Source organism: Symphalangus syndactylus, chromosome 21 (genome assembly GCF_028878055.3).
Source record: "Symphalangus syndactylus isolate Jambi chromosome 21, NHGRI_mSymSyn1-v2.1_pri, whole genome shotgun sequence".
Lineage (NCBI taxonomy): Eukaryota > Metazoa > Chordata > Mammalia > Primates > Hylobatidae > Symphalangus > Symphalangus syndactylus.
The window spans coordinates 38,054,822-38,069,611 of NC_072443.2; the positions used below are offsets into that span (position 1 = coordinate 38,054,822).

A 14,790-nucleotide genomic window follows, 5' to 3' on the forward strand; every position below is an offset into this window, starting at 1 on the left:
GGAGAGGAAGCTCTGGAGTGCAGACAGTAAAGGAGGAAATTAAAATCTTGAGAGGAAATCTGAGATAGAACTATTTGGGATGTTACAGAAAAGTTGAGAAAATGCTGCAAACTGAATTAAACAGATTGCCAAGCCAGAAGCCCTCTGAAATATAATCTTCTGTGAGGTTACCTGCTTGGTTTTTGTCCTGAGCTTCTCTGCCAGGCTTGAGGACAGAGAATACTGAAGCACATCAGTGGCTGGTCCCTGTGAGCCCCCTTATGTATGCCCAAGTGAAGGCTCCTCTGTGTCTTAAAGATGAGAATGATACCAATGAAAGCTGACTGTGGTTCCCACTTACTGACTATCTTCTTCTATCTTTCCAATAAATAGTCCCTAGATTCCACTGGGAATCTATGAGATCGCTGGGCAGTATCCAAGGAAGAAACATATAACCTATGTTAAATCAATTTTTCAAGCTGGAACTCATGTGCCATAAGCCAGTCCAATCAGAGCACATCTTGATACTTCTACTAGAAATCCTGAGAAAAGAATTTTCTCTCTTGCTGTGAATGGTGTGGTGTGGACACGTGAGACCTATAGCTTAGCCTGTTGCCTGAAGGTAAGGTCACTATATGGAAAAAGGCAGAGCTGAGAGAATTGTAGGGAAATGGAGCTGGTGCCCTGATGGAACTGTGCCTGCAGCCCACCCTACCAGAGGACTTTATAAAGTTCTTGGTATGACAGCCAATGCATTTTGTTTTTTCATTTAAGCCAATTGGAGTTAGGTTTTTTAAAGTTATAATTAAAAGTGTCTTAAGTGGGATATTTATAGATCAAAAGTTTTGGTTATCAAAATACTCGATCAGTTGATGACAGCTGAGTCTAACATCAGCTCAGGATGGAAAATGTTGTTGTCACCTCCATTTTATGCACTTAAATCCATGTCTTCTGGCTCCAAGTTCTGAGTCTTTCTCTCACAGCATGACACTGTGTTGAAATGACATTCATTCCAGTGAATTCCAGTAAAGGCAATGTGATACTTTATTGCCTACGTCAGAGCAATTCCCCACCCCTACATCTTTTATAAATAAAATACACGTTTTCATTTTTTCTTTTTTAGCTTCCTTTGCAGCTAAAGGTGGCCTCATGACTAAGTTCTGGCCAATTAAGCTTATGTGAAATCTCTTAGAAACATGCTTTAAGCTACTACAGGGAAAGTGCATGCTCTCTCTCTCTCTCTCTCTCATTTCCTGCTGTCCTTACCCATCCTATTTTTGAATACTGCCATGGTGCTAGGGAGCTATGGCAACATAAAGAACTAAGCCAGCTTGCCAAGGATGGTGAAGAGGAAGGATGGAAAAGTCTGGTCTGTGATGACCCCATGGGGCAGCTGAACCAACACAATAATTCTTTTCCTCCAGAATTCTGGTTATTTGAAAAACATTAAATGTAATTAAACCACAACTAATCAAGGTTTCCAATATTTACAGCCCAAACATTCCTACCTCATAAATACTGGTGTCTGCCAAAATGAGCCAATTTTCCTTCGAAGAAGGTGGATGTGTTCAAATCAAAGCACATGTGGCTATGAATTTGGTGAATCTTTTGGATCCCAAAATGGTATTCTTCTCATGTATATCTTATCTTCCTGGGGGCCCTCAAGCCTACAGCAGTCTCGATGATCAACATTGCACCCTTTTCTTTTCCAAAGGGTGCTCTTCGGTATAATTAAGTAATTACTAGAGTAGCTACTCAAACTGCACTATCATTAGGACAAGTTAGTGAGAATAATACTTTGCTTCTTCTTGAGGCACATGGATTTATGTATTCATAGCCCATATTTTAAGGGCTCAAAGTGCTCTTTTCTTTCATTAAGGTGCCTCATCTGCCTCTAAGGAAAGATAGGAAAACATTTGAGACTAAGAAAAGTATAGACTGATGTAAGATAGAGAGACTTGGTCCTCTGTATTCTTTACTGGCTTTAGGGCCTCTTTTTGGTCTTACCAACTTGCTTCAAGACCCAGTCAGTGTCTTGAAGCAAGTTGGTAAGACCAAAAAGAGGCCCTAAAGCCAGTGAGGAGATGTCTCTGCTCCCCTGAATCTTCCTTATGTGAATGTAGATTTTAAAAATCATGCTCTTATTGCTTCTCAGCCTTTTGGTTAAGATCAAATGTGAAAATTATGATCCTGACCACTGAATACCTGCATGAAATAACCTGTTGGACAGAGGGCATAGTATTATGGTTTTTATGGGGAGAAACCAAGAACTTCACTAGAGCTGTTCTCATGGAGGAAAACCTATAGGTACTACTACAGTGATTTCTTTAAGGCCTTTGGCAAGATTTCGTGTCATTTTCTGTAGTCTCAGCTGCCCTTCTATGCTCAGCAGTAGAATAGAAGCACCACTATATCAGAAGGTGTGGCTAGAAGGGGTGCCATGGGTTTCTAGTGTGGAAAAGTCACAATGTCCATCTCCTAAACCAGTAGAAACAGATGTTTTCCAGTATGGCCCAACCAGAGTCCTAGAAATAATCACAAATACATAGCCAACAAATGCCCCTGAGTGGCTTTGTTACAGACACCAAAAGCCTGGTTTTATCTTAGAGGGAATAAAAATGCTCATTAGAGTGAAGGTCCACTGCCTACGTTTCTTTCTGACATTCATCCTTCTGGAGGACTTAAGAATCCTTGGAACACATAGAAATGGACAAAAACATTTTAGGAGGATGATGACAGTGCTATGAGTTATTGACCAATTCATATTCGATGGTTGCACCTAAAGTGCCTCATTCTTGAACAGAAATATCACATGCTTTGAAATTTTTTCAGGCTCATTATTGTTAGACGTAAAATAACAAATAGCTCGTCCCCAAAAGTCCTCTCCCCAAAAAGTCTGACTGTAACAATAGCTAGAGAGGCAGATGGTATTAGCAGGAATAGCCCATATAATGCATACATTACAGAGAAGATTCATTTCATCATTCATATATCAAATGTGGTAGCAGTTAGCATGTATTGTGTGCCAGGTAGTATGTTTAGGCTATAGGAGATGAAGAGTAAAGATCTAGTCTCTGACTTCAAGGTTGACTCAGACTAATTGGGTTGACAGAAAAATCAAGATAATTATAAGACCCTTCACCCTCCCAACTAGGATTATCCTAACTGGGAAGAATAAATACATATTTTTTCCTCAAGTATTCCCTTAGCCTTTAGATCTACCCAGCCTAGTTGTTTTTCTTCTTTTCCTTTTATTTCTCTATTTTCTTTTTTTCTCTCTTTATGTCTCCCCCTTGAGATCTTAAGTCTAATTTTAGTTCCCAGCCATTCTTTAACAAAAGTATTAGCACAGGCAGTCTATGTACAATGTTTTTGCTCTCCCGTGATATGTCATACTTAATTAACTGTCACTTTTACTATCAATATTAACTGAGATATTAATTTGATGAATCTTAATTTCTCTTAATCATAGCATCATTTTGATCCTTCATTGGATACCTCTTTAAAATGACACACAGTGCAGAGGAGAAATATTAATAGTATACTCAGTTTTTTTTAAAAAAAGTATCTTAAGTAATTGCATGTTTTCCTGGTAAGAATATCTGTTTCTTGGACAGATAATGGTCACCCTGATTTCCTTGTTAGCAAATGGGTGTTTTGTCTTGACCACCCCGGCTCTGTTTTGCACTCCCAATTGAAAACACTTTCAAATTTAATAAATGTTTCTCCCCAAAAGAATTCACCAGGATCTGCTGCACTATCTGTCTGGCAAAGGCTCTGTACTGTTCATGGACACATGGAAATATACACTTGAGGGTTTTGTCTGTTCCTTTGGTAGCAGAGTCTATGGAGAGCTGGTACCCAGGAGGAAAGAGCAAAGAGGGACTGAGCCATCGAAAGAAGTCTGATCTGTTTGCTGGTCATTCTTTCTATCTTTCCCTACATTCACTAATTTTTTTTTCTATAATTCCTTTTTTCTTCCTGGCCTCACATCCCTCCTGCACACCCTCACCCTCATGTACATTGAGCACTGGTGAAGAGGCCTTCTGGACTGCCTCACCCAGCCCGCCATGTCATTGAGACATGTCTGGCACAGAGAATAAACTCTAGGCCATGTTAGGAAGAGTCCCATCACTCGAATCCAGTCACCTGAACACTGGAGACCCATGAACAGAATCATTCTCAGCTCCTTGGTTCTGATGTGGGTGAGAGATGGGATGGTGGCTGTTTTCCAGAGCTTTAACACTCTCATTAAAGGGATAATGAGAGCTCTCCTTCCTTCCTCAGTTCCTGACTGTTTGGGGAGTCTTTTGAGCCCTGAAGGCCGGAACTCAGGGAAGACAAATACTAGCAGTCATAGAGACAGCATGCGCCTGAAGTCTACTCACCTCCAGGTATACCACCCAGGGCATCACCAAGGTGGCCACCAGCAAGTCTGCCACAGCCAGGCTCACTACTAAGTAGTTGGTGGTAGTCTGCAGGGCCCGCTCCTTCAGTACAGCCATGCACACCAGGCCATTGCCGAAGACGATGGCCAGGATGAGCGCACAGTAGGAGAGGGCATAGTAGGCATGTGGGCGGGCCTGGCTGGCACCTGTTGAGTTCTCCGCCCCACAGGTGTAGTTCAGGTGGCCACTCAGCTGGCTCAGAGGTGCCATAGCCCAGAGGGAGGTGCGTGATGCCAAGGGGCTTCCTGTGAGGAGACAGAAAACAATATTAATAAAATCAGACTCTTTGGGGCTTGGTTGCTTAGTTACATTTTTTTATTTACTGTATCAACACATATTTATTGAGTATTTTCTATATAGTAGGCACCATTGTGAGAGTTGGAGATACAGCAATGAACAAAACAGATAAAATCTTAATTCCTCCCCTTTGAAGTTCCCATTCTAGAGGAGAAGACATAATGAACAAGATAAATAAAAGATGTGGTGTGTTCAATAATGATACGTATATTGGAGACAAATCAGAGAGGTGGGTAAGTAATGAGTGAAGATTGTGCGTATGTGAGTGAGTATCTGAGTATAATCAGGAACTCCTCATGGAGAAATCAGCAATTGAGTGGAGACTTGGAGGAGATCAGGAAGCAGATCATGCAGTTATCAGATGGGATAGCAGTCTGAGCAGTGAGAACAGCAGGTGCCAGCAGGAAGGGCTAGCACATAGAAGTCATAGGAAGGAGTCTGGTGAGGCTGGAGCCAAGTGAGGCAGGAGTAGAATAGGAGGGTGTGAGGTAGAGAGATTGTGCAGGGCTATTGAAAGTACCATGCTTGGACTCTGAGTGAGAGGGGAAGCTGCTGCAGGATTACAATCCCAGCTCTGCTGCTTACTAACTCTGGGACCTTATGCATACTACTTTACCTCTCTGAGCTCCAGATTCTTCCCATGTAACACGTGGGAATAATGAAACCCATCTATCTTAGTCCATTTTGGGTTGCTATAACAGAACACCTGAGTCTGCTAATTTATAAAGAGCAGAAATTTATTCTCTCACAGTTCTGGAAGGCTAGGGGAAGACATAAGGCCTGAGACTTAGGGTGTAACCCTGAAACCCAAGCAAAAATGACCCTTGCCCCAAGCTCTGTGCTACAGAGGAGCCCACTCTGGTCTTCTGCTATGGTCTGAGTGTTTGTGTCCCTAAATTCATATGTAGAAATCCTAATTCCCAATATGATGATATTAGGAGGTGGGGGTCTGTAAGAGGTGATTAGGTTATAAGGACAGAGCCCTCATGAATAAGATTAGTGCTTTTATAAAAGAGACCCAGAGAGCTAGCTAATCTCTTTCACCAAGGGAGGACATAATGAAAACACAACCATCTATGAACCAGAAAGCAGGCCCTCACCAGACGCTGAATCTTCTGGTGCCTTGATCTTGGACTTCCCAGCCTTCAGAACTATGAAAAATAAATATCTGTTGTTTATAAGCTACTCAGTTTATGGTATTTTGTGATAGCAGCCCAAAAGGACTAAGGCACCCTCTGCTGGTTATGCCTCTAGCCCCTACAGGATGATGTTGTAACCTCCCACAGTGCCAAAGAGAAGGTCCACTAAGTTTACAACCCTGTCTAGACCACACTCAGGGAATTCTCTGCCCAACTGCTCAGAGCCTGTTTCCAAGACAGCATGGGCCTCATTCTAAATCTGTCACTCTGAGGGGAGACTATGCCATAAATGTGTAGAGTTCCTGGGGCCAAGCAGTGGCTTTCAGTTAGAGCTCAGACAAATAGATTCTATGTAGCCTGAAGTTGGGAGAGAAGAGGCCAGGGTCCCTGAGGCAGATTAGGGGTGGGGGCCCAGCTTCTCCTGTATGGTCACATTTTGTATGGAATTTTGAAGGGTCCAGGAATCTTAAATTCAAACTTGGCCTTCCATGTTGTTACAAAGGTGTATTTGTCAAGGTGGGAAGATGAAACATTTTACTCAATGGTTTGTTGGTTACAACTTTAAAATATTTAAACATGGTACATATGGACCTTTATGGGAACTCTCTCTTCAGACCCTGGCAAAAGTAGAGGCTGGCTTGGTGGCCAGAATTTGCCCTTAAGCCAGGTATCCGTAGCTCTCCCTTGATTAGGAGACCGGCCTAATCATGGTGGTCATTTTGTACCTCACTTTGAAGTGTTTCAGCCTGAAATGTGAAAGAGTTAAAATGAACAAATAATTGGGAAAGAGTGACAAACTTGGAATGAATTTAGAGAATTGTTTAAAAAAATTGTCCTTTATCTTGGCACACTGTTTGCACTCAATGTATTTTAAAAACATAATAATAATTCTTGATAATAATTATAATTTTCTCATTATTCAGAGGAGGGCAGCCGCTACCCTGGAGATAGCACCGCTGCTGCCAAGAGCTTTTGGAAAAATACAATGCTTTCTGATTGTTCAAGGATATTTCCACTTTTAAGGCAGGCTCAGGCCCAAATGTCTTCTCTTTCACAACTGGAACACTTTGGAACACAGTGGCCAGAATCCCTCTTTTCTGGGGTCTGCAATTGGTGAATAATGTCTTAGCCTCCTCTCACCTGCCACGTAAGAGGGAGGCATAAAACCTTAGGATATTTGTTACCCTTTTGCCGGACTTTTTACTCTGCCAAGAGGTTTGACAGCTACCTAAAAATAGTATAGCTGAATGTCAGTGGCTAATTATATGAAGGGAAACCCTCAACTCTGAAAATCAATGCCTGATGTTGGAATCACAGTTGAATAGATTTCTGATTTCTTATTTATTTTTTCCACATCTGATCTTAGATCCTTTATAGCAGCAAGTGGGTTAAACTGTGATTGTTCAGGTAGTTTCTGATGAGTTGTGGATGTGGGAGATGAAAGCAAAGATGAGTGAGATGCTAGATTACTCTCTATCTCTCAGCTAATTGTTTCAACTTCCTCCCTGATTAGATTTTTTTTTTTTTTTTTTTCAAACCAGAGTTGCTTATATAACACAGAACTGAGCTGGGCTTTCTTCTTTCTTTTCCCCTCTGTTAGATATGCTAACAGATAGGAAACAGGTCTCAGGTAGGAAGAAGCAAAGAGCCTAGAGAATTCATTAACTCAATCACTCTCTAAGTAATTCACAATGATAGGCTGGTTTCCTCATCAGCAAAATGGAGATAATCCTATCCACTCCATAAGGTTATTATGAAGATTAAATGAGATTATATACCTGAAGTTTTGCACTACTGAAAATTAGGGCTGAATAATTCTTTGTTGAGGAGGTTGTCCTGTGCACTGTGGGGTGTTTAACAGCATCCTTTACATATACCCACTAGATGCCAGTAGCATACCCCTCCCCACAAGTTGGGACAATAAAAAATGCTTCTAGATGTTGCCAAATATCCTGGAGTGGGGTGGGGGCAAATTGCTCTCCCTATGAAGAATCGTCACTCTAGCATAATATCTGGCACATAGCACTAGAAATATAGTTGCTTTTATTGTTCAGAGGAAAGTGGGAATAGGTGAAGAGTTAAATAAGCTACAATTGTAAAGTATCTAGTGAACTTGGAAATGATGACATTCATGGTGACCTCAGCAAACAGTGTTAGGAGTTAAAAGTGGATAGGAGGTAAAAGAATAGAGAAGGCAGAGAAGTAGAAGATTACTCTTGGCTTCAGTCTTTTAAGATTCATTACATACAACACTACTTTACACATTTTAATGAGCTTTTAAATGCCTTACAAAGTATTGATTTATCTTGGTTTTTATAGTTTGTTCTGGCATCTCTTAGAGTGAGTGCATACCCTATTTAAAAAGGCAGGGGAACAGAGAGTGGTCAGGTCCCCATCAGTTATGACATTTGTCATGCTTTGCTGATGTTCAGTCCCCCAGTGCTGAATAACAGTCTGCCTGAAACATTCGTGGGGTGCCTCCTTAGCACCTCATTAAGACTTACAGAGTTTTAATTATTTGTTCTCTTTCTGTAAGATAACAAATGAAGATGAAGACATCTACATCTGGGCTACTACTGTGTGTCAGGTACGAGTACTTTACATGTATTTAATACTTATAGCAGCCCTAAAGGTGGATAATGACTGATTTCTTTTATGCAGTGAAAAAACAGAGAGATTCAATTACTCTCTCAAGATTACACAATGTGTAAGGGGCTGATTTGAACCAAGCTTTATCTCAGGCGTTCTTAAATCCCAAACTCACAATTATCTAATGTGTCTATGCTGGGCATGGAAGTTGATGTTAGTCATTCCCAGCCCTGCTTGGGGGCTCATTCCTGTAATCCCAGCACTTTGGGAGGCTGAGGTGGAAGGATCACTTGAGGCCAGGAGTTTGAGACCAGCCTGGGCAACATAGTGAGATTCCATCATAGGCAAAAATAAAAGAAAATTAGCTGCGTGTGATGCCATGTGCCTGTATTCCCAGCTACTCCAAAGGCTGAGGCAGGAAGATTGCTTGAGTCCAGGAGTTAGAGGCTGCAGTGAGCTATAATTGTGCCACTGCACTCCAGCCTGGGTGACAGAGCAAGATCCTATCTCAAAGAAAAAAAAAAAAACCACAAAACTGTCATTTCCAAGTTGAGATGGATTTTACTCAACCCAGAACAAAACACTTCAGTAACAGGTTCCATGACCACATCTTCACTCATTTCACAGATCTCTGGCTGTTGCTACATCTAATCTTTTACTCAGACGACTCCTGGCCACCAGTCACCAGAGCTTTTCTGGTCTGGGCTATAATTTGGACTTGCTCTATTGCCTGATAAAATTCATAATTACAGCTGAAATTTATAGGCATTATCATCATTCAACCTCACAACAACCTGATGAAGAAGGTAAGCACTATTATCATATCAAGTTTTCTATAAAAAAGATGAGTCACAGAGAGGTTAAATATCTTGCTGAGATCACAAACCAGTAAATGATGGAGTTGATTCAACCCAAGATTTGTCTGATTCCAGAGCTCATGTTCTTAACTATGCTACTTAACTATGCCACTTTTTGGGGTGAGGCAGACAAATGTGAAATGGGTACTAATTTTAAAATCTCACTTGTTCAGAGTATCTTATGCACATCATCTGACTAGGCTTGGTGAAGTAATGCAGGTGCACACTGCTCATAGAGCCAGTGGGAGTTACATTGTTATTATTATTAGAGATAGTCTTTAGCATTTCTATGTTACTTTCTTCTTGCAAATTGCTGTCTATTTTCCTAAAAAAGATTCACAAATGCATTGCAATACATAGCATATTTATGTATTTGGGCACATTTACATTGTTGGTAAATGTACAGAGAAAAACTACTGCTGGTTACTGAGGTCCAGTAGGTAAGATAACAGTTTTTTCCCCTCATTAAACCTGACTAGTAAAGCAGAGCATACTCACTTTCCATCACAACCTCTAAAGACTGAGCATCCTACCATTCTAATCAGAGATAAAATGGGGAACTCAGCAAATCAATCAATCAATAAGCAAATATTAATTGATGACAAACTTCAATGCATTACAAATTAAATCTGATATTGAGTAGAAACTGTTCAGTATTTACTTTAATGCATATTCCATAATAAACAGCCTTCTGTATGGATGCTTTAATATGAGGCACCCATTTGGATACTGTCAGTATTTTCCTTGCTCAATACCCTTGCTGACTGCTAGCCATACAGACCCTTGAAAATATTCAACTACAAATAAATGAGTGCCCGAGTAAGAATCTTTCTCACATTGTCTCTACTTCTCCTTGACTGTAAGAGATCCCAATGCCATGTCAAGCAGTGGTTCTTCACTCTTACCTAAGGACAGATATTTTACAGACCTTTTAGTATCAGTAAGCAAAAGGCTTCACCTATAAAGTGAAATAGTCATGCACAATGAGTTTAGAATCCAAGTTTCACTTTGCTATTGCTGCATTATTATTCATGCATGCATTTTGATGGTATTCAATTAAACTAAATGCATGAACTGGAACAAATACCTAATTGCAATGACTTCTGTTGCCCCGGTAAGCTACAGCAAGTAATGGAAGTCTCACAATTAAATAACAACAATACCCTAAAAATCATATACCATCATCAAAGGAAACATACACAATCATCATCTCAAGTACTACATATCTCTGCTGGGAATAATTGGATTCTGACTTAGAAACAGCCTGACTTTAAATAGACCATTGAAAATAGTGCCTCTCCAAATCTTCAGCTCTGAATTGCCAGGGTGCTGAATTGAGGAGTTTAAAATAACAGACCCTTACAATTAAGTAAAATCCTTAAGAGGAATACAATCAACTTCCATACAAATCCTAGAAATAATAACAGCTTTTTGTTTTCTATCTTTTAATTCTTCCTTGATATAGCTTCTAGAGCCCACAAGGATACAGTTTTGGGGGGGGAAAAATAAAAGAAAAAGGAATATAAAAGGTTTCTGCTGTCCAACCACTTAGAAGAAAAAGAAAACCATTTCCTCAGGGCTTTGATTTTTAAATAAGAGTGGATATTGAGTTTTAATGCATATTTTTAGAGATCCACAGAACCCCAAGCTGATTAAATAACCTTGAGGAAAATACTATGTACTAAATTAGAAATGAAAAGAAAAATTACTTACCCTAAAATTTTCTTCTGATTTCTGGAGACCGAGGAGTTTACCACTTCGGCTCCTGCAGCCATTTACTGACAGCAGACATACCCAAGCAAAGCAAACTTTGCCTTTCTCAGGACTCAGAACTATGAAATGAACAGAAAGAAATCACCCATTTTTGCCTCTAAGGTGAAATTACTTGAGTGCTGCTTTTCCAGCTTCCCTATTAGACCTTAGTGCATGTTTCATAGCTGCTTTCGAATGTATCCGTTTTCTGTAGAGGATTTGGGAGGGACCCTAAACTGAGCATTGCTTGGGTCAGCCGCTCAGAGGTTCTGTCCTTGGTGCTGAAAGAGAGATGGAGTAGGCATAAGCAGGATCCGTTTTCTACCTCGCTCTCCTCTTTTCCTCTTTGTCTCTATCTGCTCGGGTACTGTGCTTTTTAGTACATGTATATTTTCTCCTCAGTGCTCTTTTAAATCTTAGTTTTTCCACTGTTTTTACCTTTATGCTTTAATTTCTCTTGAATAACTCTCACCTTCCTCAGTTTAATTGCCTTTCCAGATTTTGGTGGGTGTAAAGATGATTAGTTCAGAAGAAGGAACAGATCATCAAATTGATACCACAATTGGTTAATGGAAATCAGTACAATTTAAAACACAATTGACAGGATAATTGAACTTGGAGGTGTAAGCCTGTCTGGGAAAAGAAGGTTAAAGGAAACATATTACAAAGGTAGCAAAACTGAGGCATGGCGTATAACTGGCAATAAAGATGAAATAAGCTTAATACTGTAAGAAATGTTAAATGTTTACTTAGCAGCACTTCTTGTTTTCAGAGGACTTCACGAATATTTGCCAACTCATTCTTACTGCTTCTCTGTGATATATACACATATATCTTTTAAAAAACTGGTTTAGAACAAGCTAAAGTGAGATGCAACCAAGGACAATATCAGTGAAAGTCAGTAGTAGAACATAAACAATCCTAACTTATGGTCACCTGTTCATCTTACATTTTACTGTGGAATCCTAACCATTTCCTGTTCTCTCTCTCTTTTTTTTCTCCACTGTTTAGGCAGTGTGGTAATTCTCGGGCTGTTTTCTCTGCCAACAGTGGATGTGCTTGGCAACTGCAGTGCGGTCATGGAGAAGCTAGTTCTCGTTTGACTATGATGGAGACCTCTGCTGGCTGAGAAAGAAGGCAGCAGCATCAACAAGGTCTAAATACTGCTATTGATAACCATCATTTATTGAGCATGTACTTTTAGCCAGTCACTTTAATGCATTGCTCCTTTTAATCCTTTGAACAACCCTACAAGGCAGGTACTATTTTTTACCATCCTTAATTTATGGATAGGAAAATTAAAGCTTAGAGAGGTTAGTATAATGTCTGAAAGTCACACAGCCAACAAGTGGCTGACCCAGAATTTGGATCTAAACATCCTAATTCTCTTAACCACTATGGTATAGTCTTCCAAAGGTAGAAAATTTAAACTTCCTAGAAGACTGATAATATATCAGAGAGAACAATAATTGTGACAATAATAACAATACATTTGTATATAATTATATTTAGAAATCATTTAGACGATTTAGAAATCATTCTGTAAATTATATTCTTGTTTGTGTGTTACAACAATCTTCATGATGCCATTTTTATAGAGGCTGTTATGGACTAATTTGTGTCATTCCAAAATTCATGTGTTGAAGCCCTAATCTTAGAACATGACTGTATTTGGATGTAAGATCTCTGAAGTGTGAATTAAGTTAAAATGGGGCCTGGAGGGTATGCCCTAATCCAATATGACTCTTTTCCTTATAAGAAAAAGAAGAGACACCAGAAATGTGCACATAGAGGAAAGGACACAGGAAGATGGCATCTGTCTGCAAGCCAAGGAGAGGGGTCTTGCAGGAGAAACCAAATCTGCCACTCTGTTGATTTTGGACTTCTACCCTTCAAAACTGTGCAAAAATAAATTTCTCTTGTTTAATTCACCTAGCCTGTGGAATTTTGTTATGGCATCCCTAGCAAACTGATACAGAGGCTTAGAGAGGTTAGGTTCCATATCCAAGGTTGCCCATAATTTACTGGGCATAAATGTATTAGTTATATGACATAACTATATTGAACATGCCCTAAGACTAGAACTCCTGGGTTGAATGTGAACTCCAAGGCTTTTCTTCCCTTGGATAAGGGGACCGAGAGAATATGCACTGCTAAAACTTGGTTTGTCTGACATGTAAAAGCAGGGAGTAATGTCAGGCTAGTGTATGAGCAGAATGAAGCAAAGGCCTTCTAAGGATTTAAGAACCTCATATCACTCATTTTCAGCAACATGGTTTTCACGTTTCAGTATCCTATGTTTATTTTCTTTAACATTTGAAAATATTGTGCCTAATGATAATGCTATCCTGATAATGCCTGAATGTAGTAGGAAGAACCCTATTTCTAGACTTTCTGTGTTGAGAACACATATTCTCTCTTCAAGGGCAGTTGTAAATGCCTGCAAGATATTCCTCAGCATGTTTTTAGTCCCTTTCTTTGGCAAGATTAAAAGGAAGATAAAGAGGGATATAGACTCTAATTCTATGTAGGAACAAGAGACAGGAAAATTAACTGACATGCCTGAAATCACACATCTAGACAGTCAACTCTGTTCTGACTTAGCTCTCTCTGGTAGACTCCTTGACCCCCATGGTGAATGGGGAGGGATTGGTGTGGAAATAGAAGAGAAGCAGGGTAAATGAGGTGATCATTTCTCTCTGGACTTCACTATAGGTGAAGATTAGCAATTGCTCCTTTTATCTGGCACTTTCCATTTGTACAACACCAAACAATTTTATTCTTTTAAGTAAATGGAACCCTTATTCATGATTGGCATTGAGATATGCCTTCTGGGAAGAACTCCAGGGTGCCTACAGAACAGATATGCCTGGGCAGAAATCAAGAAAAATATATATCATTTTCTTCATCTCCTTTCCAGAAACCCCATCTCAATAGCATGGCTGGAACATTCTCATGTACTAGCCAATGGCCCTTCATCAGGGAAAGTCTGTGTTTTGAACTTGAAGTGGGAAGTTTAGAGCGAGAGAAGATAAATGGTGGGCTTCTGATACATATGGTTACTCAGTGATTTTGTTTGAAAGGAAATTGATGTGAAGTTTGTGGTGGGAATATTCTCTTCTTGTCTTTGAAATGCTGCTCCAGGGAATGATACAAGAAACCTTGCCCTGAGCACCGACCATTGAGTACACCACTTTAAACCCCCACTGAGTTCCCACTCACTAGGACAGTATGGAGACTAAATGAAGCATTATGAGGAGGCAATTTGCAGGACCTATATGAATAGAGGAACATTTTGTTTCCATGTCTTATTATAACTAGCATTCCTTACTGTGAACTGGAAGATTGGATTATCATGATGATCTTAAACTGCATGGATACTGATTTGGTCTGAGCAAGAGCCTCTCAGTATGTTTTTCACTGGAATCAGACCTCAAGTTGTAAAAGTGTAAATGAAAGTTGGCAAATGCAGTGAGTGGTCCAGTAGTATGGTTATTTCTTCTCAACCTTAGCCCTTGTTCCTCTCCAATGAGATCTGGTGATAGATGAGAACCATCTGAGAAAGTCTTCGGTTTTATGTTTGAATTCATTCTGCTGCTGTAATACAGTTCTTGAAAGAAAAATAGTTCAACTCATTTATTATTATCTAATATTGAGCACCACTTTATTCCTTTCTACAAAAGAATGGCAGGAAATAACAGAAGGAGGCTTCTCAATCAATCAGATTTG

The 14,790-nt window shown here is 39.8% G+C and overlaps 1 protein-coding gene across 3 annotated transcripts in view; it reads right to left on the minus strand.

Moving 5' to 3' along the window:
- DRD3 (dopamine receptor D3) overlaps positions 1–14,790 on the minus strand; it is a 70,947-nt gene that overhangs the window by 39,311 nt on the left and 16,846 nt on the right. The window contains exons 1-3 of one of the 3 annotated variants that reach the window (XM_055259652.2): positions 11,023–11,141; positions 8,125–8,392; positions 4,368–4,672 (exon numbers count right to left, since the gene is read on the minus strand). In XM_055259652.2, coding sequence (XP_055115627.1) covers positions 4,368–4,637 — 270 coding nt within the window. In that variant the 5' untranslated portion in view covers positions 4,638–4,672; positions 8,125–8,392; positions 11,023–11,141. Of the gene's footprint in view, positions 1–4,367; positions 4,673–8,124; positions 8,393–11,022; positions 11,416–14,790 lie in introns of those variants that run through there. The other 2 variants (XM_055259654.2, XM_055259653.2) reach the window with 2 other exon arrangements.